The sequence below is a fragment of the Callospermophilus lateralis genome, chromosome 7 (assembly GCF_048772815.1).
Source record: "Callospermophilus lateralis isolate mCalLat2 chromosome 7, mCalLat2.hap1, whole genome shotgun sequence".
Classification (NCBI taxonomy): domain Eukaryota; kingdom Metazoa; phylum Chordata; class Mammalia; order Rodentia; family Sciuridae; genus Callospermophilus; species Callospermophilus lateralis.
This window is the reverse complement of record NC_135311.1, coordinates 28820102-28843771: the sequence shown is the minus strand read 5'-3', so window position 1 is coordinate 28843771 and position 23670 is coordinate 28820102. Positions and strand designations below refer to the sequence as shown.

The window sequence follows — 23670 nt, the reverse complement described above, 5'->3', positions numbered from 1 at the left end:
CAGTGATTCTTTTTTTTGGCAGGGGGGCGGGGCGGGGCGGGGAGACACCAGGGATTGAACCCAAGGAAGCTTAACCATTGAGCCAGATCCCCAGTCTTTTTTGTGTGTTTTATTTAGAGACAGGATGTTCTGAGTTGCTTAGGGCTTCACTAATTTGTTGAGGCTGGCTTTGATTTTGTGATCCTCCTGTGTCAGCCTCCTGAGATTATAGGTGGGATTACAGGTGTGAGCCATCATGCCCGGCAGAAGCAGTAATTTTTTTTTCCCTTTTGTGATGCTGGAGATTGAATGCAGGGTCTTGTGCATGCCAGGCGAGCACTGTACCAGCTGAGCTATATCCCCAGCCCAGAAGCAGTGATTCTTAATCCCAGTTTGTACATTAAAATTTATTGGAGGCTTTTGAAGAATACTGATGGCAAGATCTCCCCCAGAGAGTTTAAAAACTGCTGCATATGAGCTCTGCTATTGTGAAACCAGGATTTAAGAACCACCTCCTATTAGAGTGGCTCAAAGTTAATTCTAGTAAGAATAATGTAGTGTTCTGAAAATTAAAAAGTTTCTTGAGCTCAATCAGAGTTTTCAGAGGGTCATATGGTGGCACATAAGGGCCATGTACTGGTAATACATAAGGTGATTTTAAATTTAAATAGTTACATGTTTGTTTAATGTATTAAAAAGTAAATACAATATTATATCAAGTTCAGTTTCATGGATGTTGATTTGGATGAAGATAGTTCTTTTTTTTGAAGTGATAAGTTACAGATAGTGTGCCAATTTAACGAACATTTGCCAAATTATAGAACTACATTATGTGAAAAGGAAGAAAATTTACCACAGACATGGCAGAAGTCATAAAGATGCTGAAGAAACACAGTGACAACTTTGGTGAAGGTCATCATCTGAAGTTTAGGATTAGAATCAGAAGTATAGTGTTTTTTTCCTCACAGATATATTTACAGTAACTCAGCTTTTATGATGTTTTCAATTCAGGGATAGACTTTGGGGATTAGAATTTCTGCATATCATTAAATTATTGCTTTCAAACTAACAAATTTCTTAACACTTAGTTCTTTTGTGAAAGTGTGCCATAAAGATTAAGATATCTTGCTCCTGTATTTTTTTTTTAGAATATAGGTGGTTTTGTGTGATACAAAAAGGAAGGAGAGTGTATGTAAGACAGAAAAGGAGAGAATTTGGATGGACAGTGGGTGGGGTTGATGAGCAGATGAATGGGTTACCTGGATATCTGGATAAAGTATAGTATTAATTATAGCACCTCACCTTCTCAGGCACTCTGTATTCTTCCCAAACTCTCAAGAAGTCCATCAGTCTACCACAATTCAGTAATTTAGGAAACACTGCGCTTTAGGTTCTTTCACTGGTAAAGAGTGGGTTGGTTTGGATTGGCCAATTAAAATGAGCTCCATATGAAGATATTTAGCTGTCCATTATAACAGACTGCTGAGCCTCAGAAATTTAAATAAACAAATAAGCTCTTGCTATATAACTACTGTTTTATCAGTAATGTCTATATGCTTCAATTAGGTAACTAGTTTGAGTAAGAGTAGTCACATAGTCCATGTGTAAATTATATTACTGGAAGTTAAAAACACTGTGATGTAGTAGTTGTGTTGTAAATGTCTGTCCTATATAATTTTGTAGAATGGAAGCTTCTTGCCTAGAGCTGGCCTTGGAAGGGGAACGGCTGTGTAAGTCAGGAGACTGCCGTGCTGGTGTGTCATTTTTTGAAGCTGCAGTTCAAGTTGGAACTGAAGACCTTAAAACACTTAGTGCTATTTACAGCCAGCTGGGTAATGCTTATTTCTATTTGCATGATTATGCCAAAGCATTGGAATACCACCATCATGATTTAACTCTTGCAAGGTAATTAACTTAAGTTTCTTAATATTCTTCCTCCCTAAAATAACTGTCACTTTAAAAAATTTCCAGTCAATTAAAGAAAAACTAACAATACATTTAATAAATTCTAGTTTAATAGCATTGATTTTTGAAAACTAATGTTTCGGCTAAACACAGAGTTTAATTAAATGAATAAATAGTAATGAAATGACCCTAGAGTTTAGTTAAGTGAATGAAAATTAATTTAAATTGAGAAATGTTAAGTTTCAAATTTTTATTTAAAGTAGGTTTCAAGGCTAATAGCTTTTTCTTGCGTGTCTGTTGTCCTCTAGGAAACCTGTACTCAGGCTGCTTTACATTTTAACACCATTTATATTAACACCATTTGCTTCTCTCTCTTCACTCCCAGGACTATTGGAGACCAGTTGGGAGAAGCCAAAGCTAGTGGCAATTTGGGGAACACCTTAAAAGTTCTTGGGAATTTTGATGAAGCTATAGTTTGTTGTCAGCGACATCTGGATATTTCCAGAGAGCTTAATGACAAGGTAATGAAAGAACAGTTGATAATAGGCCAAGTGCCAAAGGGTTTCAATGAAATTTCTTTGTGTCTTAATATTGTTTATACTGTAGTTTATCTAAAAAAGAAAATATTCAGCTAGGCATGGTGGTGCACACCTGTAATCCCAGTGAGGGGAGGCTGAAGCAGGAGGATCACAAGTTCAATGCCAGCCTCAGCAAAAGCGAGGCACTAAGCAATTCAGTGAGATCCTGTCTCTAAATAAAGTACAAAAATAGGACTGGGGATGTGACTTAGTGGTTGAGTGCTCTTGAGTTCAATCCCTGGCGCACACACACCCCCTCCCGCAAAAAAAAAAAAAAAAAAAAGAAAGAAAAAAAAGAAAAAATATTCATAGACAAATAGAAGTGAAAAGAAGACAATAAAAATTTTTAAATAGAGTAAATAGAAAGCCTTTTCATAAGTAATTGTTTGATTTCATATGGATGACCAATGTAGAAATTTCTACCCAAGACTATTACAAATATATGTGGTAAGTATTATCAATACCCAGTCTCTGTTTAAATGTCAACTTTGCTGATGTCTTCATGTAGGTGGGAGAGGCAAGAGCACTTTACAATCTTGGAAATGTGTATCATGCCAAAGGGAAGAGTTTTGGTTGCCCTGGTCCCCAGGATGTTGGAGAATTTCCAGAAGAAGTAAGAAGTGCTCTGCAGGCAGCTGTGGATTTTTATGAGTGAGTATGGCTGATGCAGATAGGGCCCACTTTGGCCAGGGGTACACTACACGTTCTTTACACAGTAGTAAGTTTTTGGCATTGGAGTAGATAATGCTAAGTGAAGTCAGCCAATCCCAAAATAACTAACAATACATTTAATGAATTCTAGTTTAATAGCATTAAAATTAGATGCCGAATGTTTTCTCTGATATAAGGAGGCTGACTCATAATGGGGTAGGGAGGGGGAGCATGGGAGGAATAGATGAATTCTAGATAGGGCAGAGAGGTGGGAGGGAAAGGGAGGGGGCAGGGGATTATCAAGGATGGTGGAATGTGATGTACATCATTATCCAAAGTACATGTATGAAGACACGAATTGGTGTCAACATACTTTATATACAATCAGAGATATGAAAAATTGTGCTGTATACATGCAATAAGAATTGTAATGCATTCCGCTGTCATTTATTTTTTTAACAAATCAATAAAAAATAAAAATAATAAAATAAATATTTTAAAATCATGGACTAGCAAATAAAAATAAATCATCAAATCAATTGCTTAAATGTGAGTGTTGTATTAGTAATCTGCAGTTTTCATTTAAACTGCAGACCAGTGCCCCTTAGTGGCAAAAACAAGAAATATCAATGGTTAGTCTAAATTGGAGTGTTTCCAGCTAACCCCTATAATTATCCTCCATTATAAATGTAATAAAAATATCATATTATAGCTATAAGCTTAAATTCTTCTTTTGATACAACTAGTTATATCTGTAAATTGAACAATAAGAACTTCTTTCCAAACTGATTTAAATTCTTCTTTTGACATAACTAGATTTGTAAATTAAACAATAAGAACTTCTTTCCAAACTGATTTTTTTTTTTAAACCACTATTTGTTATCACTCAGGGAAAACCTATCATTAGTAACTGCTTTGGGTGACCGAGCAGCCCAAGGACGAGCCTTTGGAAATCTTGGAAATACACATTATCTCCTTGGCAACTTCAGGGATGCAGTTATATCTCATGAGCAGGTATAAACAAAAGATCCTGGAGTCTGATCATTTCATCCATCAAAGTTCTAACTCGAGTTAGAATATTTTGCAGTTTTATTATGACTATATCTAATTAAACTTTTCTTTTTCAGCGCCTTCTTATTGCAAAAGAATTTGGAGATAAAGCTGCTGAAAGAAGAGCGTATAGCAACCTTGGAAATGCATATATTTTTCTTGGTGAATTTGAAACTGCTTCTGAATACTACAAGTTAGTCTAATATTTCTGCAGCTAAATATCAAATGAGTAGTCATGTAGTCCTTTAAATCATAGGCTTTGGGTTTATTTTATTATTATTTTTTTTATTATTGGTTGTTCAAAACATTACAAAGCTCTTGACATATCATATTTCATACATTTGGTTCAAGTGGGTTATGAACTCCCATTTTTACCCCGGATACAGATTGCAGAATCACATCGATTACACATCCACGTTTTTACATATTGCCATACTAGTGACTGTTGTATTCTGCTGCCTTTCCTATCCTCTACTATCCCCCCTCCCCTCCTCTCCCATCTTCTCTCTCTACCCCATCTACTGTAATTCATTTCTCTCCCTTGTTTTTTTTTTCCCCTTTCCCCTCACATCCTCTTATATATAATTTTGTATAACAATGAGGGTCTCCTTCCATTTCCATGCAATTTCCCTTCTCTTTCCCTTTCCCTCCCAAGGCTTTGGGTTTAAAGCTTCATTTAGCTACATACTAGCAGCAGGACCCTGGGCTTCCAAGCCTCAGTTCCTTCATGTGTAATAGAAGATGTCAATACTTTGATTTGTGAATTGCTGAGGAGTGAATGAAAAATGTATTAAACTCTTAGCATGGTACCTGGCACACAGGGCTCAATAAATAATATTATAGGGGCTGGGGATGTGGCTCAAGTGGTAGCGCACTTGCCTGGCATGCTTGCGGCCCGGGTTCGATCCTCAGCACCACATACAAAGATATTGTGTCCGCCGAAAACTAAAAATAAATAAATAAATAAATATTAAAAAAATAATAATAATAATATTAAACCTAAGATTTAATAGCCCCAGTACGACCCCTTTTATTTTTATTAGATTTTATCTTTAAAACTAGTTTTTTTTTAAGAGAGAGAGAGAGAGAATTTTTTAATATTTATTTTTTTAGTTTTTGGCGGACACAACATCTTTGTTTGTATGTGGTGCTGAGGATCGAACCTGGGCTGCACGCATGCCAGGCGAGCGCGCTACCGCTTGAGCCACATCCCCAGCCCCAAAACTAGTTATTTTTAAATGAAATTCTAAACTTCCAAGTCTTAAACCCATTTTACCATGTGTGGTGAGTATATCTTATTTCACCCACTTATGTGTTGGAAGAGAGGCTGAAGAAGGCCTGGTAACAAAAAACACCCCCTCATGTCCACCAGATCTCACTTAGTTTTCCCTCTCACCCCACCTTCTCAGCAGTCTTCTTCCCACCTCTTTCTGCTCAACTTTGATTCTCAGTGGGCTGGAGCCCCATTCATCTGCCTGGGGGTTGACAGTCCCAGCTTCTTCTGCAGCAGGGTCTTTCTAATCAGTCAGTAGGCTTGAAACATAGATGGCAGCAAAATTTAAATTGCTTCAAGTTGCCTAGTCTATGCTTTCTATATTGTTTGGGGTTTTCCTTAGTTCGGTTTGAAAGCTCATTCAGACCTCAGGCAGAATACAGTTTGCTGAACCAAATACACAGTGATTGATTTGTATTGTATTTTTAAAGAATCCAGTGTGAGGAAATTGATACTCAGAGAGGTTGAGTGACTTGTCCTAAATTACACAGCTGGCAAAGGTAGGATTTGAACCTAGATAGTCTAATGGTAGGATCCATGCACTTTTTTTTGGGGGGGGGGACCAGGGATTGAATCTAGGGGTGCTTAACTACTGAGCCACATCCTCCCAGCCCATTTCATGTTTTATTTTGAGACGGGGTTTCACCAAGTTGTTCAGGGCCTCACTAAGTTGCTGAGGCTGGCTTTGAACTCATAATCCTCCTGCCTCAGCCTCCCAAATCACTGGGATTACCGACACATGCTGCTGCAGCCAGCTAGGATCCGTGCTCTTGACTGCTTTATGTTAGCTTCTTGGTGACAATACCAGAATGTTAGGTACAATCTGGGTAAAGAAGGCCTGGTAAGGGCTGGGGATGTGACTCAAGCAGTAACGCGCTCCCCTGATATGCACGGGGCACTGGGTTCGATCCTCAGCACCACGTAAAAATAAAATAAAGATGTTGTGTCCACCAAAAAACTGAAAAATAAATATTAAAAAATTCTCTCTATCTCTCTTCCCCCTCCCCCCCTCTCTTTCTCTTTGAAAAAAATTATAAAAAAAAAAAAAAGAAGGCCTGGTAACATAATCTGGGTAGTATTTAAGTGAAATATCCAGTATTTTTTATGAATCAGTGACAAATGACTTACACATACTAATTTTACCCAAATATTTAAAATTTTGACAAAATGTAAGGTCAGAGGTATGATTGAAAACAGATGTTATATGAAAAATAAAAGTTTAAGTTATTGCCAGTACAAAGGGGAAAGATTTTTTCAATGTTAAAAGTACTGCCAGTCTTTAGCAGCACTTGATCTCATATTTCATTACTCCTTTACTTTGATGAACTGTGAGGAGTAAGTTTATTCTGAAAGTCTGAATCTGTTTTTTGTATTTCAAAAACATTTTAGTTTGTTTAAAAGTGATGAAGGGCTAGGGATGTGGCTCAAGCGGTAGCGCGCTCGCCTGGCATGCGTGCGGCCCGGGTTCGATCCTCAGCACCACATACAAACAAAGATGTTGTGCCTGCCAAAAACTTTAAAAAAAAAATAAATATTAAAAAAATTAAAAATAAAATAAAATAAAATAAAAGTGATGAAAATGTTTGAAATATTTGACTCTAAAACAAATGTACTTGAAAAGCAGCAGAAAACAGCAGAGAGAAAAAATGAGTTTTGTTTTATTATAATAGCTAAAACTAAACATCATTATGTGAAAATTAACTTCCTCTTTTAGGAAGACACTACTATTGGCTCGACAACTTAAAGATAGAGCTGTAGAAGCACAGTCTTGTTATAGCCTTGGAAACACATATACTTTACTTCAGGACTATGAGAAGGCCATTGATTATCATCTGAAGCATTTAGCAATTGCTCAAGAGCTAAAAGATAGGTAAGTTATTCACCCTTTGACTACAGTTAAGGCAACATTTAGATGCATTATTGAATTCCAAGAATCTTTTTTCCATTTGTTTCCTTTTTAAGGAATTTTCTATTTCATGAGTATCTTCTGTATTGAAGGCCAGCTTGTAAATTAGTCTGATTGCATGTGCCCCTGAGCAGGGTCAGTGACCTACCTCCTGTGAAGTTCTCCTCACTAGATCAGTGTGGGAAGTTTGGTGAACTTAGATAAATGCCCACTGTCCAGGGGCAGCTGCTGCTCAACCCCAGCCAATTAGTACCAGACAGAAAGGAGGGTGTCATGTTCAGATCCTCCTCTTTTTTCAGAAGCTGGAAGTCCTGTGTTGTATTTTCTGCTTTTTAAATGTTAGTGACTCTGTGTTAATGCAAATATCACAGACCAAAGGCCAACAACTTATCTGTGTTAGCCTTTTGTCTGTGATGTTTGCATTAAGAGAGATTTTTGCCTCTGTATTGGAAAGAACTTTTCATTACAGTTGTTCAGAGTGAAGTATGGTAGGTAGCTCAAGAGGTCATGGAGTTTACTTTCCTTGCTGCTCAAACACGTACTGAATGGTTACCTGGTAAGGCCACTAGAGAAAGAAAAGTGAGCAGTTGGACTAGAAGACTTACTCTTGAGATTTTATTATTTTATAGTGCATTGCATGTTTAAAAAGCATGTTTTCCAGTATTCTTGACTGGAATAGTATTTGACTCTTGAGTTTTGTATTACCTGGGTATTCTAATATCTCAATAGTACATTCTTAATATGAAAGACAAAGCATTGTTTATATTATTACTAGATCATTTTTATTCTGTACAAAGACCTCTTTTCAGATAACTACATGTTGGCTTTGAATTGTTTTAGAATTGGTGAAGGAAGAGCATGTTGGAGCTTAGGAAATGCATACACAGCTCTAGGAAATCATGATCAAGCAATGCATTTTGCTGAAAAGCACTTGGAAATTTCAAGAGAGGTATGAAATAGAAAAAAAATTCTATCTGTACTGTTGAAAATTACAAATCAGTGGCAGGGGGAGGGAATCTTATTATTTCTTCAGATTGCTCTATATGACTGAATAATAAGTTTGATTATACACTGTTTTCTGGACATCCACAAAGCATTTTGAGATAGAGATCTGAGGTAGTTTGTGTTCACCTTGATGTAGGAAAATGGAAGGTAAGGACAGGCACGGGGAAATAGGAGCACATTACTAAAATATGCTCCCTCCCTAGCCCCATCTCTATTTAAGAAAAATAGGATGGTATTTAAGGAAAAGCAAGGTGTTTAAAATCAAGAACTGATTCCAGTTACACTTTTGCCACTAGCTGGCAAATTGACCTGGAAACCTTTTCTAAGCCTCATTTCTGTCATCTTAAAATAATAATAATATTACCTTGCAAATTGTTATGATTAGAGATAATATATATAAAAGTAACTACATAATATATAGTACTGGATGAATAAAAGTCACTATTGTAGTATAGAAATAAAATATTTTAAGGAAAATTTGTCATGTGATGCTAAGTTAATATGGCATAAATAACCTACATTATTTAATGTAATCCTAAAGAATCAGAGCAATCTAATATTTAGAGAACTAAATAGACTATAGTTAATTGTCCTATTGTGATATTTTTTAAATTTGCTGTTTTTTTTCTACATTCTTTTAAAAAGCCAGGTGTGTTAGTACATTGCTGGTAATTGCAGCAGCTTCGGAGGCAGAGGCAGGAGGATTGCAAGTTCAAAGCCAGTAATTCAGCAACTTAGCAAGGCCTTAAGCAACTTAGCGAGATCCTGTCTCAAAATAAAACATAAAAAGGGCTGGGGATGTGGCTCAATGGGTAAGCACCCCTGGTACCAAAAAACTCACAAAATGATTGAGATACCCACTGCATTCATTAATAGTCTCATAATTCTAATATAGCTATTTTCACTTCTTTATATTTTCTTCTAGTTTTAGGGTCACAACATTTTCAATTAGTCATCATTCTTTGTCTTTAAATAGTACTGTAAAATATATGTGCTTGTGATTGTAGGTTGGAGATAAAAGTGGTGAACTAACAGCACGACTGAATCTCTCAGATCTTCAAATGGTTCTTGGTCTGAGTTATAGCACAAATAATTCCATAATGTCTGAAAATATCGAGATTGATAACAGTTTATATGGTAAGTAACAGAAAAACCCAGTTTCTTTATACTCAAAATTTACATTTAAATTACTTATCATACTTGTGTATTGTATCCAGAGAGAATATATAATCTAAGAAGTTCAACTTTATACCCCTTTTTTGTTTTACATAGTTGTGCTCATTTGTCAGTACAAAATATTTTATAGTTTTTATGATGAATTTAGAAATGTTAAAAGTATAGTTATTTTTGATGGTGTATGCCTGTAATCCCAGCAGCTCCGGAGGTTGAGGCAGGATGATCATGAGTTCAAAGCCAGCCTCAGCAACTTAGTGAAACCCTGTCTCAAGATTTAAAAAAAATATATAAATAAAAAGGACTGAGGATGTTGCAGAGTGGCTAAGTGCCCCTGGGTTCAATCCCTGGTACCAAAAATAAAAATAAATAAATAAAATAGATTTAAATGTTGTATCTATAGAGTCATTCAAAAAATAATATGATGATACCGAAACTGAAATGTTCTGTTTTATTGTTTTTATTTCAAATAGTTTTATATATCAGATTTTTGTTTGGTTCTTTTTACCCCATTTCAATAAAAAGGTGAAAGCTCTTGGAATTTTTTAATTCAGGAAACTTAATAACCTTTGTTGTTGGGATGGGGGGGGGTTGGTAGCAGCAAAACTTGTTTCTAGGAGACTGCCTTTCGGTGCTGTTTTGGTCAGATATTTCTACGGGTCCCCCCTTCTGATTAATTAAACAACAAGTAATGTGGCTTAAGGACCGTGCCTGGTAGGTTGTCCAGTTCAACATATGGCTCTTACCCGTCATTGGAAAACTGACCTTTAGGCGTCAGCCTCCTGTCTTAGGTTGATACCACTGCAACTGGATCATACCCGTCACTGACTAACGGTCCAGCATACAGCCATACTTGTGGATAGGTCTATGCACCAGTGGGGGGGTGAGGTTCTTTGCCTCACCTCTGTTGGCCCCCAAATTTGGCCTTGGTGCCAGTGGGGGAGTGAGGTTAATGTGGCTTAAGGACCGTGCCTGGTAGGTTGTCCAATTCAACATATGGTTCTTACCCGTCATTGGAAAACTGACCTTTAGGCAACTGACCTTTAGGCGTCAGCCTCCTGTCTTAGGTTGATACCACTGCAATTGGATCATACCCGTCACTGACTACCGGTCCAGCATATAGCCATTGGCCCCCAAATTTAGACCATCACTAGCAGAAGGGAGGAGGATACAGAAATGCCACGACACCAAGCCAATTGACAGTTCCTTTGGAAAAATTGCATCATTGGTGACACCATCAGCAAAGATCACTGGTGACACCATCAGCAAAGATATGCCAGCATTACCACAATTTGCTGCACTAAACGTAGTTACATAGTCCAGGCAAGTTCTGTAAGCAGTTCAAAGGGGAGGAATCTATCAATCTGTCCGTCTCTTCCAAAAGTCCGTTTCCTCCCAAAGTAAGTTGACTCCTTGATTAAGCATACTTGTTGAGTTATATTCATTGGGATGAAGATAGGAATTCTGGCAATGATGCTAAAAAGACATTAACCTGAAAAGAATTATTAAATATAATGAAAAGGAAAGGTGAAAGTAAACAAACAGATCTGTTAACCTCCTTAAAAAACAATCCTTAACAGCTGTTTACCTGATTTAAATTAGTAAACAAGCAGATCTGTTAACCACCTTTAAAAACAATCCTTAACAGCTGTTTACCTAATTTAAATTAAGCCATTTAAATCACGTGAATAAAAAAAAATTCGGATCCATTTTCTCATGAGCGCTCCTCATATATGAAATACACACACACAGACATACAACACAAAACACAAATGTGCAAACAAACGTACAACACATAAGATAATAATAAAGGCCTTGTAGCTTTACCTAGGTGAAATCTCCATTGCAATGTTTAAAAACTCTATAGTCAAAAAATAAAACTGATCAGAAAAACATTAACCTAGGTTTGTATGAGCTCAAAAAATAAAAATAGAACCTTATGATGTGGAAAATGCAATAATAAAATAGATATTGAAAAAAGCATCCTGGTTAATCACAGTCGCAGATGTAGGAATGGCCAAGCTGGAGTTCTGGATATCAGCTGTTATGGATTTGAGTCAAATCATCTTCTTTTCGATCTGTAGAAATCGTTTTGGTTAGTCTTTCTGGAATCCAAATCGGCTGCTGTTCTCCCTGTGGAAACACGCAAACAGAGCCCCGACTCCAGACAATCACTGGGTCTGGACCTTTCCATTGTCCTGTTAGAATATCTTTCCAAAGAACTTTAGGCTTATGCACATTTTTTGGATACATATGCCTTTCCGCAGCACTAAGTCCTGATGAATCCAAATTTAAAAAGTTTAGAGTAAAAAGCGTTATTTTAAGTTTATCTTTGGGGGATATATACCCCTTTCCAATTCCCTCTTTTTGCTTTAATAAGTATGTTTTAATAGTTTGATGAGCTCTTTCAACTATGCCTTGTCCCTGTGGATTGTATGGAATTCCTGTTATATGAGTAATACCAAATGATGAGCAAAATTGTTTAAAAGAGGTAGAGGTATAGCCAGGACCGTTATCGGTTTTTAACTGTTTAGGAACACCCACAGTGGCAAAATTTTGTAAGCAATGAGCTATAACATCTTTAGTTTTTTCTCCGGCATGAAGGGAGCCCATCAAAAATCCGGAAGAAGTATCAATTGTAACATGTAAATATTTTAATTTTCCAAATTCTGGCAAGTGTGTGACGTCCATCTGCCAAATATGGTTAGGTATCAGTCCTCTAGGATTGACTCCAAGATTAACTTGTGGTAAAAAGGTCACACAATTTTGACATTGTTTTATTATATGTCTGGCTTGTTCCTTAGTTATTTTAAAACGCTTTTGTAAAGTATTAGCATTAACATGGAATTTTTTATGAAAATTCGTAGCTTCTTCTAGTGTAGAGAAAATATGTATGTCATGTGTAGTTTTATCTGCTAAATCATTGCCCAAACTAAGGGCTCCAGGCAATCCTGTATGTGCTCTAATATGTCCTATAAAGAATGGATCTTTTCTGTCCCAGATTAGACTTTGTATAGTGGAAAACAAAGAGAAAACAGTAGAAGAAGGGGAAATCCTACCAGCATCTTCAAGAGATACTATAGCATTAACTACATACTGACTATCAGAAAATAAATTAAATACAGAATCTTTAAACATTAAAAAGGCTTGTAATACTGCATTAAGCTCTACCTTTTGAGCTGATTGTTTGGGTACTAAAAATGTAAAAGTTTGATCAGAGGTAACTACTGCTGCTGTACCATTATTTGACCCATCAGTGAATATATTTGGAGCATTCATGATAGGGGTTTTTCTTGTCATTTTTGGAAAAACTACAGGATGCTTAGACCAAAAAGACAACAAAGGATTAGATGGTAAGTGATTATCAAATGAAACATTAGATTTACACATGATTATTGCCCAAGTATTTAACTCATTAGCTAACTCATCAATTTGATCCATAGTGTATGGAGTAATAATTTTATTGGGAGAAATTCCAAACACTCCCTTTGCTGCTTTTATTCCTTTGAGTATTAATTGTCCTACAGCCTCAGGATACCTAGTAAGAATAGTGTTAGGAGAATAAGATAAATGTATCCACAATAATGGATCTTCTTGCCAAAATACTCCTGTAGGAATATTTTTTGTTGGTAGTACAATAAATAATAAAGGCAAACTTATATCAATTCTATCCAAATGTATATTTTCCATATATGTTTCAATAATTTTCAATGCCTTTCTTGCTTCAGGCGTTAACATGCGGGGTGAGTTTGGATCTGATGGACCTTTTAGAATATCAAATAAAGGTCCCAACTCTCCTGTTGGTATGCCTAGATAAGGCCTTATCCAATTTATGTCTCCCAATAACTTTTGAAAGTTGTTAAGTGACTTGAGTTGATCTACTCGTATTTGAATTTTTGGTGGACGGACCATGGTTGAGGATAATAGAACTCCTAAATAATTAATTGGAAAATTTAATTGTACTTTATCTATTTCTATCTCTAGATTATAATTTTTTAATAAGTTTGTAAGTGTGGCATAACATTCCAGCAATATGTTTTTATCTTTATGTGCCAATAATACATCATCCATATAGTGAAATATTTGTAGTTCAGGATTTTGATTTCTAAGTGGCTGGATTGCTTTATTAACATATATTTGACACATAGTTGGACTGTTAGCCATCCCTTGAGGGAGTACTTTCCATTCATATCTCTGATCAGGACCTTCATGATTTAATGCAGGGATAGTAAATGCAAAACGTGGACTATCCTCGGGATGAATTGGAATTGAAAAAAAACAATCTTTAATATCTATGGCTAAAACATGCCAGGTTTTTGGCAAAGCAGACAATTGAGGAATCCCTGATTGAGCAGGTCCCATAATAACCATCTCATTATTAATGGCTCTTAAATCTTGCAATAATCTCCATTTACCAGATTTCTTTTTAATGACAAAAATGGGAGTATTATGAGGAGATATGGAAGGTTGTATATGTCCTTCCACTAATTGTTGTTTGACCAGATCATGGGCTACTTGTATCTTTTCTTTAGTCAGGGGCCACTGAGGAACCCACACTGGTCTTTCTGATTTCCAAGTAATTTTTATTGTCTCAGTGGCCCTTTCTGAAAATCCAACCCATGTCTGTCTGTTCCTTGATCTATTTGAATTGGTGCTGCTATACCTTGTCCTTGTTTTCCTAATCTTTTTTCTTTCCTAAAACCTTGTCTAGCCCTAGTAGTGGGCTCTTTAGGATTGATGTTATTTGTTAACGTCAAACCTAATTGATCTAGGACATCTCGTCCCCATAAATTTATAGGAAGATGATCCAATACATAGGGCTATATAGTTCCCTCACATCCTTCAGGATCCTTCCAATCTAATATCATTGCACTTCTATGGGGATTAGTAGCCACTCCTAGGCCTCGAAGCGTTTGAGTGGCTTGTTGTAATGGCCAATGTTTTGGCCATTCCTTACTAGATATGATGCTAAGGTCTGCACCTGTGTCCAGTAGCCCATTAAAGTCGTGTCCTTGAATATTTAGTTTTAACATTGGGCGAGAATCTAAATTTAAAGACAACATAGCCCAATCTACCCTGTGGAGCCTAATCCCCTAGAACCTCTTTTTACACTATGACTAGGAAATTTATTATGTAGGCTGGGTATTATTAACAACTGTGCTATTCTATCTCCAGGTGAAATTACTGATATACCTCTTGGAGAACTAGCTATAATTTTTATTTCGCCTACATAATCGGGATCAATTACCCCGGGACTTATCATAAGTCCTTTTAATGTAGATGAACTACGTCCCAATAATAAGCCTACTGTCCCTTGGGGAAGAGGTCCTTTTATTCCTGTGGGAATGATTTGAACTCCCATCTCTGGAGTTAGTACTGCTCTGGCAGAGGTGCAGATGTCCAACCCTGCGCTCCCTCGGGTTTGTCTGATGAGGGATTTAATGGACATTGTGTCCTGGGCACTACTCTGATGGTGTTGCTGGGTTCCTCCACTGCCCCGTATATTTGTGGTTGTGGGCCCCGGAGCATTGGGCCCGGCTGTCCGTTTTTTGGCAATGGAGCCTGATGCCTTTCTCCACGATATCGTGGGTAAATACCTGGTCCTTGTCCGTTTTTTGATAAGGGAGTACCCTCTATGGTAGTTTCAGAACGGCATTCATTAGCCCAATGTCTCCCTCTACGGCATCTTGGGCAAATACCCGGTATTCTATTTCTTTGATACCTAGTTTTGTTAAATCCTCCTCCTATGGGGCAACTCCTTTTAAAATTTCCTGTTTGTTCACAATCATAGCATGTTTTTGGCCTGGCATCTAAAGCCTGTTGTACTGCAGCTGCCAAGACTTGCCCTTGTTCATTAATATCTCTACATAATTTAATATATGTGTTTAAATCTTCATGTCTCCATGGTCTAATAACCTCTCTGCAGCAACGATTTGCTTGGTCATAAGCCAGTTGCTTTATCAATGGCATTGCTTGTTCCGTATCCCCAAATATTTTGGCAGCCGTTTGAATTAGCCTATCTACAAAGTCAGCGTAAGGTTCATTAGCTCTCTGTATTACCTTAGATAGCTGACCTTGTAAATCTCCATGTCCTTGTAAAGTCTTCCATGCCCTAACTGCGTCTGCAGCAATTTGTGCATATATAGCAGGATCATATTCAATTTGTTGCCGCTGACCCTCATAAGGTCCTTTCCCTAGTAACATTTCTAGATTTCTTTGAGGGTAACCGGCTGCTGCATTTCGCCTAGCTGTCTCTGCGCAAAATTCCTCATTGGCAACCTTCCATAACAAATATTGTCCTCCATTTAGCACAGATTTACACATGCTAGCCCAATCTGCTGGCGTCATGTCCAAGTTAGTAATGGACTCGACCATGCTCACCGTGAAGGGAGCTTGGGGACCATAGGTTGTTATAGCCTCTTTTAACTGCTTCACTGTTTTAAAATCTAAAGCACGGTGAATTCGCTGCCCTCCTGCCTGCTCAAGTACAGGGCATGCTAATCTTCGAGGTCCTATCTCAGGATCCCAATTATCAACTACGGGGTTTGAGGGCCACTCAGCTGTCTCTATCGGTGGGTCTGTTGGTTGAATTAAACCCTCTTGTGATAAAACGGAGTTAGTAACAGCCTCCTGTTGTGGCCTTTTTCCTAACAACCCCTTATCCTTTAAATTTTCTTCCTCTGTCTGACTAGCTCGAGAGACCTTCTCTTTTGCTTGATCTAAAATGTCTTTCTCCATGTTCTGAACCTCTAACAATTTACTTAACATCTTTTCAGTTTGTTTTAATCTACTATAAAGATAACACAACCCAATAAGATAACACAAAACAAAACTGAAATTGAATGAAGCAAAAACGGAATAAAAAATCGTTTTATCAATTTTCTCTTCCTCAGGGCCGACAAACTTCAAGCCTTTAGTCAACCATTTTTTCCAGTTTGCCTGAGAAATTTCTAGGAACAGGCAACTTGAAATAAAAACAAAATAAATCAAAACAAGAACACATTGTTTTTTGAAATGCTCACCCATTCTTTGGCTCTCCTTCAGGGGCTGAACAATTTCACTTACCTTCTTTTTAGATGTTCCCCGTACGGGCCCCAGATGCCGCAGTCTCTGGCTGGGCACAAATCACGAGTCTCCACACAGCTTGTAGATTCAAACAGCAATTCTTTATTCCCGAACTCACACCGGCCGTCTACAAACACGCTCTGGGGGAATCCACGTTCTCTGCCCAAATCCACTCCGCATGGGCTTCTGTCTCCCAAAATATACTGTCTGACCCTAAGCACTCAAGAGGAACTCAGCAGCAGGATACGCCCTATTCTAAAGGGGGAACACCCTAATCTCCTATTATGCTAAACTGCCCTATTCTAAAGGGGGAACACCCTAAACACGGATCCTGCCCTGGTCCTTGAGCAAGGTCACCTTTCAGAAGTCCTTCCACTAGACAGCATGGGAGTAAGCTGGCAAGGAATTTGTCATACCTACTTGGCTGATGGCTCCCAGCATACGGGGAGAAATGTGCCAGAATATCTCTATTTCTGAAAGAAAAATTTTTTTTTAAAAAATAGTGTGCTTTAAAATATTTGTTTTTGTTAGTTATACATGATAGTAGAATGTATTTTGACATATTATACTATATGATATATATATATATATTATACATATTGTACATGTTATAAATATCGTGTACGATGTAGAATTACATTGGTCATGTAATCATATATGCACAAAGGATAGTAATGTCCGATTCACTCTACTCTTTCATATTCCCATTCCCCCCCCACCCCTGCCTTCATTCCCCCTTGTCTAATCAGAAGTACTTCTTTTCTTCCCTAACCCACCCCCTTATTGTGAATTTGCATCTGCATATCAGAGAAAACATTTGGCCTTTGATTTTTTGAGATTGGCTTATTTCACTTAGTATGTATTCTCTAGTTCTGTCCATTTACTGGCAAATGCCATACTTTCTTCTTTATGACTGAGTAATATTCCATTGTGTATATATACCACATTTTCTTTATCTGTCAATCTGTTGAAGGGCACCTAAACTGGTTCCATAGTTTAGCTATTGTGAATTGAGCTTCTATAAACATTGAGGTGACCATGTCACTATAGTATGCTGATTTTAAGTCCTTTGGGTATAAACAGAGGAGCGAGATAATTGGGTCAGATGGTGATTCCATTCCAAGTTTTCTGAGGAATCTCTATACTGCTTTCTGTAGTGTTTGCACCAATTTGCAGTCCCACCAGCAATGTATGAATGTACCTTTTTCCCTACATCCTCAACATTTATTTTAGCTTCTATTCTTAATAATTGTCATTTTGACTGGAGATAAAATCTCAAGTGTAATTTTTTTTTTTTTTTTTTTTTTTTGCGGTGCTGAGGGTTGAACCCAGGACCTTGTGCATGTGAGGCAAGTGCTCTACCAACTGAGCTATATTCCCAGCCCCTCAGTGTAGTTTTAATTTGCATTTTTCTAATTGCTAGAGATGTTGAACATTTTTCATATATTTTGTTGACCAATTGTATATGTGGTTCTGAGAATTGAACCCAGTGCCTCATACATGCTAAGCAAGCACTCTAACACTGAGCTACAACCCCACCCCAACCCCCTTTTTTTTATGGTACTGGGGAATGAACTCAGCACCTCATATATGCTGGGTAAGCTCTTTATCACTGAGCCAATCCCCAAACCCAAAATCTACTTTTGATTACATAAATTAAAGGAGACAAGATGAAAATCATATTTTTAAATTTACCACATTTTTGTAACTGTGAAATAATTTTTAAAATATGGATCATAAGCTTGAGACATTTGCAATCTGAAAAAAAAATCACTGACACAAATATCTAGCTTTTATCTTTCCATTTTTTTTCTCTTAGTTCTACATAGAGAAAAGGATAAAAGGAAAAGAAATTAGTAGCTAGTCATCTGATTGGGACTTTCCAAAACCTTTGGTAAAAAATTCTGAAGTGTAGACCGTATAATAAATTAAAACTATGCTTTGTAATTGAATAATGTGCTAAAAAGTTTTCCTGTGTTTAACTTTCATTTAGGTTATGCTACAAGAGCTCTTCTAAAATTATCACTTATTCTCATGGACTTCTCTAGCTATAGACCTATTCCTTTTATAACAAAACTTGGAAAAGATCCTAGTGTTCCCTTTCTTTCTGGAACCCACTCCGCTCAAACTCTGGCCCCATTCAAGGTTACCAGAAACCTCCATTTTACCAAATTTTTACCATGCATCAGTTTTCAGATGTCAGTTTACTTGATTCCTCAGCATTTATTTCCTACAACTGATCATTTCTACCTCAAAATAACTGTCTTTCTCTGGCCTCCATGATTATTCTACTTTTCTGGTTTTCTTTACTCATTCTCTCCCTTCATCTTTTCATCTTTTAAATTTGTAATGTTCAATGGACCTTTTCTCCCTCTTTTCTCTTTTATTTCCCTCCCTATTATTCATCTATCTATGCTTCTTTCTGCTTTTATTCTTGTTTTTTCTATTCTATGCTCTAGGTTGGTGCTTCCAAGAAAACTTTTTTTTTGATAACAGAGAAGTTCTATATCTGTGCTGTCCAATATAATAGCCACTAGCCACATATAGCACTTGAGCATTCAAACTGTGGTTCATGCAAGTGAGGAAATCAGTTTACCTTTCCCTTCCTTTTTGGTAATGGGGATTTAATCCAGGGATGCTTTATAACTGAGCTACAGCTCTTCTTATTTTGAGAAAGGGTCTCACTAAGATGCTAAGAGCTTCCCTAAATTGCTGAGACGGGCCTTGAACTTGGAATTCCCCTGCCTCACTGAGATTACAGCCGTGCGTCACTGCACCTGGCTAATTGTTTAATATTATTATTCATCTTGAATTAGTTAAAATGGAAAAATCCATATGTAGATCATTAAACAGCATAACCTCTAGATGATCTCATTCACTTGCTTCTCTTCTATATAGTTTATATGCTGATTTCATTTTTTTTTAGAGAGTGAGAGGGAGAGAGAGGGAGAGAATGAATTTTAATATTTATTTTTTAGTTTTTGGCAGACACAACATCTTTGTATGTGGTGCTGAGGATCGAACCTGGGCCGCACGCATGCCAGGCGAGCACATCCCCAGCCTCAGTATGCTATTTTCAAATTCATGTTTTCAGCCATAATTTCTCTCTTGAGTTTGATACCCATATAATTATAACATTTCCGCTTGAATGTTTATTTGGAATCTAAAACTTAACATGTCCAAATGTGTTCCCTCCACATACACTCTCCTGTCTACTCCATCTGAGGCAATGGCACCACTATTGACTCCCATGTTCAGGACAAAAAAAGCATCCTTGTTCCCTAATTTCTACAGCCAACCTGTTAGAAACCCTGCCTTCAAGAGTATCTCTAATCAACCATGTGTACTGCAACAGTCTTAGTACATACTGCCAAAGTCTCCAGGAGAATTCTAGCCCATTGTTTTTCTTATTTCCAGTTATGATCCCTCATGCCTAAGTTTTCCAATACAATAGCTAAAATACTCCTTTAAAATGTAAATCACTGGAGCTGGGCATGGTGGCGCTGTAATCCCGGTGGCTCAGGAGACTGAAACAGGAGGATGAAAGTTCAAAGCCAGCCTCAGCAAAAGCGAGTTGCTAAACAACTTGTGAGACCCTGTCTCTAAAAAAAAATCAAAATTGGGCTGGGGATCTGGCTTAGTGGTTGAGTGCCCCTGAGTTCAATCCCCTGTACCCTCCCCACTCTCCAAATGTAAATCATTTCACATACAGTGGCACAGTGCTATAATCCCAGCTATTCAGGAGGTGGAAGCAGGAGGATCACAAATTCAAGGCCAGCCTGGGCAACTTAGTGAGACCCTGTCTGTCTCGAAAAATAAAAAGGGCTGAGATGTAGCTCAGTAATACTGGGTTTAATCCCCAGTATCACACACACACATAGTAAATTATGTCATGTTGTTCCTCTGTTCTAAACCCTCCAGTGACTTCCCATTACATCCAGAACCAAGTCCTCAGTCCTCACAGTGATTAAAAGGCCTTCTATAATACCCTTCTGTAGATGAATGGATAGGGAAACTGTGGTATATATACACAAAGGAATATTACTCACCATTAAAAGAGAACAAAATCATGGCATTTGCAGGTAAATGGATGGAGTTGGAGAATATTATGCTAAGTGAAGTAAGCCAGTCCCAAAAAACCAAAGGCCAAATGTTTTCTTTAATATGAAGATGCTGACTCATAATGGGAGCTTCGGAGGAATGGAGGAACTTTAGATAGGGCAAAGGGAAGGGAGGGGGGAGGAAGGAGACATGGGGGCAGGAAAGATGGTGGAATGAGGTAGACATCATTACCCTAAGTACATGTATGAAGACATGAATGGTGTGAAAATACTTTGTATACAACCAGAGACTTGAAAAATTGCATTCTGTATGTGTAATGTGAATCGAATTGCATTCTGCCGTCATAGATAACAAATTAGAATAAATAAGTAATTAAAAATAAAAAGGTCCTCTGTAACCTGAACCAAGCCAACATCTTCACCTTCTTTTCCTACCACTTCCCTACTTGCTCAGTCAGGATTCTTGAGGATGGATTTTTAAAAATTTTGTTTTGTTTGGAGTTTGTCTCCTTTGTTTATTGTTGTATCCCCAGTACCACGGAAAGGAATCTGCAAGAAACAATTTTTTTATTTCTGGTGTCGGCTCTGAGTAGAAAAAGGAACCTTTCTAAGAATCTGAATTTATAAGCCTGCCTACATACTGGTTTGAAATTTGATTTACACACAATCTAAGAAACCCCAATCCATTAAAGTATTTTTGGGTTTGAAGTACTTAGCCAAAGTAGGACCGCATGTTTTCTGGAGGAATGCATCCTTGATCCTGGGCCATGACTGAAAACAGAAAAATTACCAGACACATAAAAAAAAAAATCAAGTCAACATGAGTAAGGGAAAACAAACAAAACACCAGCAACAAATAAACCCTGCAAGATTAGGTCACCAATATCTTTGGATGGTAGAATTATCAGATTCCGAAAATAAAATGACTGTGGTTAAATGTTTATAGAAATTCAGAAGGAGAGGCCTGCATACTGAATCTCCAGGGTAGAGCAACTGCCTCGAATGCACTAGGCTCTAGGATCAATCCCCAGCACTGCCCAAAAAACAAAACCAAACCCAACCACAACAATAAAATAAATAAATAAATAAAAATAGGAGAATAATAAAAATAGTCACAGTTAATGTTTATTGGATGCTTTCTTTGTGCTAGGCACTGATTTCAGAGCTTTACATATTTTAACTCATCTGATCTTAATAATTCTAGGAGATAAGTTTCTGTTATCCTTAACAGATGATAGGAAATGGAAATGGAGGCAGGAGAGTTAAGTAAGTTTCCAAGAGTTGCCTGAGTAGTAAGTTATAGAGAGGAGAGTTGAAGACATGAATGGTATGAAAATACTTTGTGTACAATCAGTGACCTGAAAAATTGTGCTCTACATGTGCACTATGAAATGAATTGTATTCTGCAATCACGTATAACAAATTAGAATAAATAATTTTTTAAGAAATGCACTTGGGTGTGTGTGTGTGTGTATAAAACTGTTGTGTGAGGTTTTGTTATGCTTTGTACATGTGTGTTCAGGGGTATAACACAATGTATTTCTTAATATGGATCACAATTAAAAAGTGCAAAACAGATTTAATGGAACATAGAATGCTGTACCTAGCAACTGGTCAATTCATGTTCTTTCTACCAAAATTTAACAATAAAGCTAACCCAATAAAACAAATAGCGCATTTCTTAGAATCTATATTACATAAGTTTCATGCCCCAAATGTTATTAAGTTAGAAATTAATATCAAGTAAACAAAACATTGACTTGAAGACTTATAAACATACTTCTAAGGAATAGGTTGAAGAAAAATCTTGAAAATTAGAAAATAATTTGGGGTTGGGGTTGTGGCACAGTGGTAGAGTGCTTGCCTGGCATGCATGAGGCACTGGGTTCAATCTTCAGCACCACATAAAAACAAAATAACGTGTCCACCTAAAACTAAAAATACATAAATAAATATTTTAAAAAATTATAAAATAATTTAGGACTAAATCATAATGAAAATACTCTATTTCAAGGCTGGGGATTGTGGCTTAGTGATAGAGCGCTCGTTAGCATGTGTAAGGCCCTGGGTTTGATCCTCAGCACCACATAAAAGTAAATAAATAAATAAAGGTATTAAAAAAATAATTACAGTATATCATTAAAAAAATGCTCTATTCCAAATTTTGTGGCCATGTGACTTATACTGGTAGTTAGAACAAAATTTGCATTTTAAAAATCCAAAAGGAAAAAATTCAGAATAAACTGAAAATAAGTGGAAGACATATTAAAGATAAGAGCAGATTTTTTTTTTGGGGGGGGGGTACCTGATTGAACCCAGAGGCACTTAACCATTGAGCTACATCCCCAGCCCTTTTTAAAATTTTTTTATTCTGAGATAAGGTCTCACTAAGTTGATTAGGGCCTTGCTAAATTGCTGAAGCTAGCCTTTGAAGGTCAGAATTTAATAAAATAAAGATTTAATAGAGAGGAGTTTTAAAAGGTAAAATTTGGTTCTTTAAAAATATTAACAAATCTTCCAAGCATGGTGGCACACTCTTGTAATTCCAGCAACTCGGGAGGCTCAGGCGGGAGGATCTCAAGTTCAAGACCACCCTGGGCAATTAGCAAAACACAGTCTCAAAATTTAAAAAGGGGCTGGGGGATGTAGCTCAGTGGTAGAGCGCCCTGCCCCTTGGTTCAATCCCTGGTACCACATCAACAACAATAGATTAACAGATCTACAGCAAGACAATTTTTATAGTAATATAAATGTAATATAGAAATATAGTAATATAAAGGAATATAAATATAGTATACATATATAATAAATATTAGTATAGTAAAACTGAAAATAAAAGTAAAAGGATAGAAAAAGACTATGACCATGTTATAACCTAAAAGGAAGCTGGTATGGACTATATTAATACTTGATAAAAAGAACTTCAAGACAAAAAAGATCATTTCATAGGAGTGATTCCCAATGATCAACAGGTTCTGTTCACTAGGAAGATAAAACCATTCCATGAGTGTGCTTTGTGGCCAG

At 37.0% G+C, this 23670-nt stretch overlaps 1 protein-coding gene across 2 annotated transcripts in view; it reads left to right on the top strand.

Annotated features, from left to right (window-relative positions):
• Gpsm2 (G protein signaling modulator 2) overlaps positions 1–23670 on the top strand; it is a 60552-nt gene that overhangs the window by 19798 nt on the left and 17084 nt on the right. For both annotated transcript variants that reach the window (XM_076861630.1, XM_076861628.1), the window contains 8 exons: positions 1663–1884; positions 2270–2405; positions 2971–3113; positions 4004–4127; positions 4241–4356; positions 7151–7306; positions 8183–8291; positions 9355–9484. In XM_076861630.1, the coding sequence (XP_076717745.1) occupies positions 1664–1884; positions 2270–2405; positions 2971–3113; positions 4004–4127; positions 4241–4356; positions 7151–7306; positions 8183–8291; positions 9355–9484 (1135 nt within the window). In that variant the 5' untranslated portion in view covers position 1663. The remainder of the gene's footprint in view (positions 1–1662; positions 1885–2269; positions 2406–2970; positions 3114–4003; positions 4128–4240; positions 4357–7150; positions 7307–8182; positions 8292–9354; positions 9485–23670) is intronic.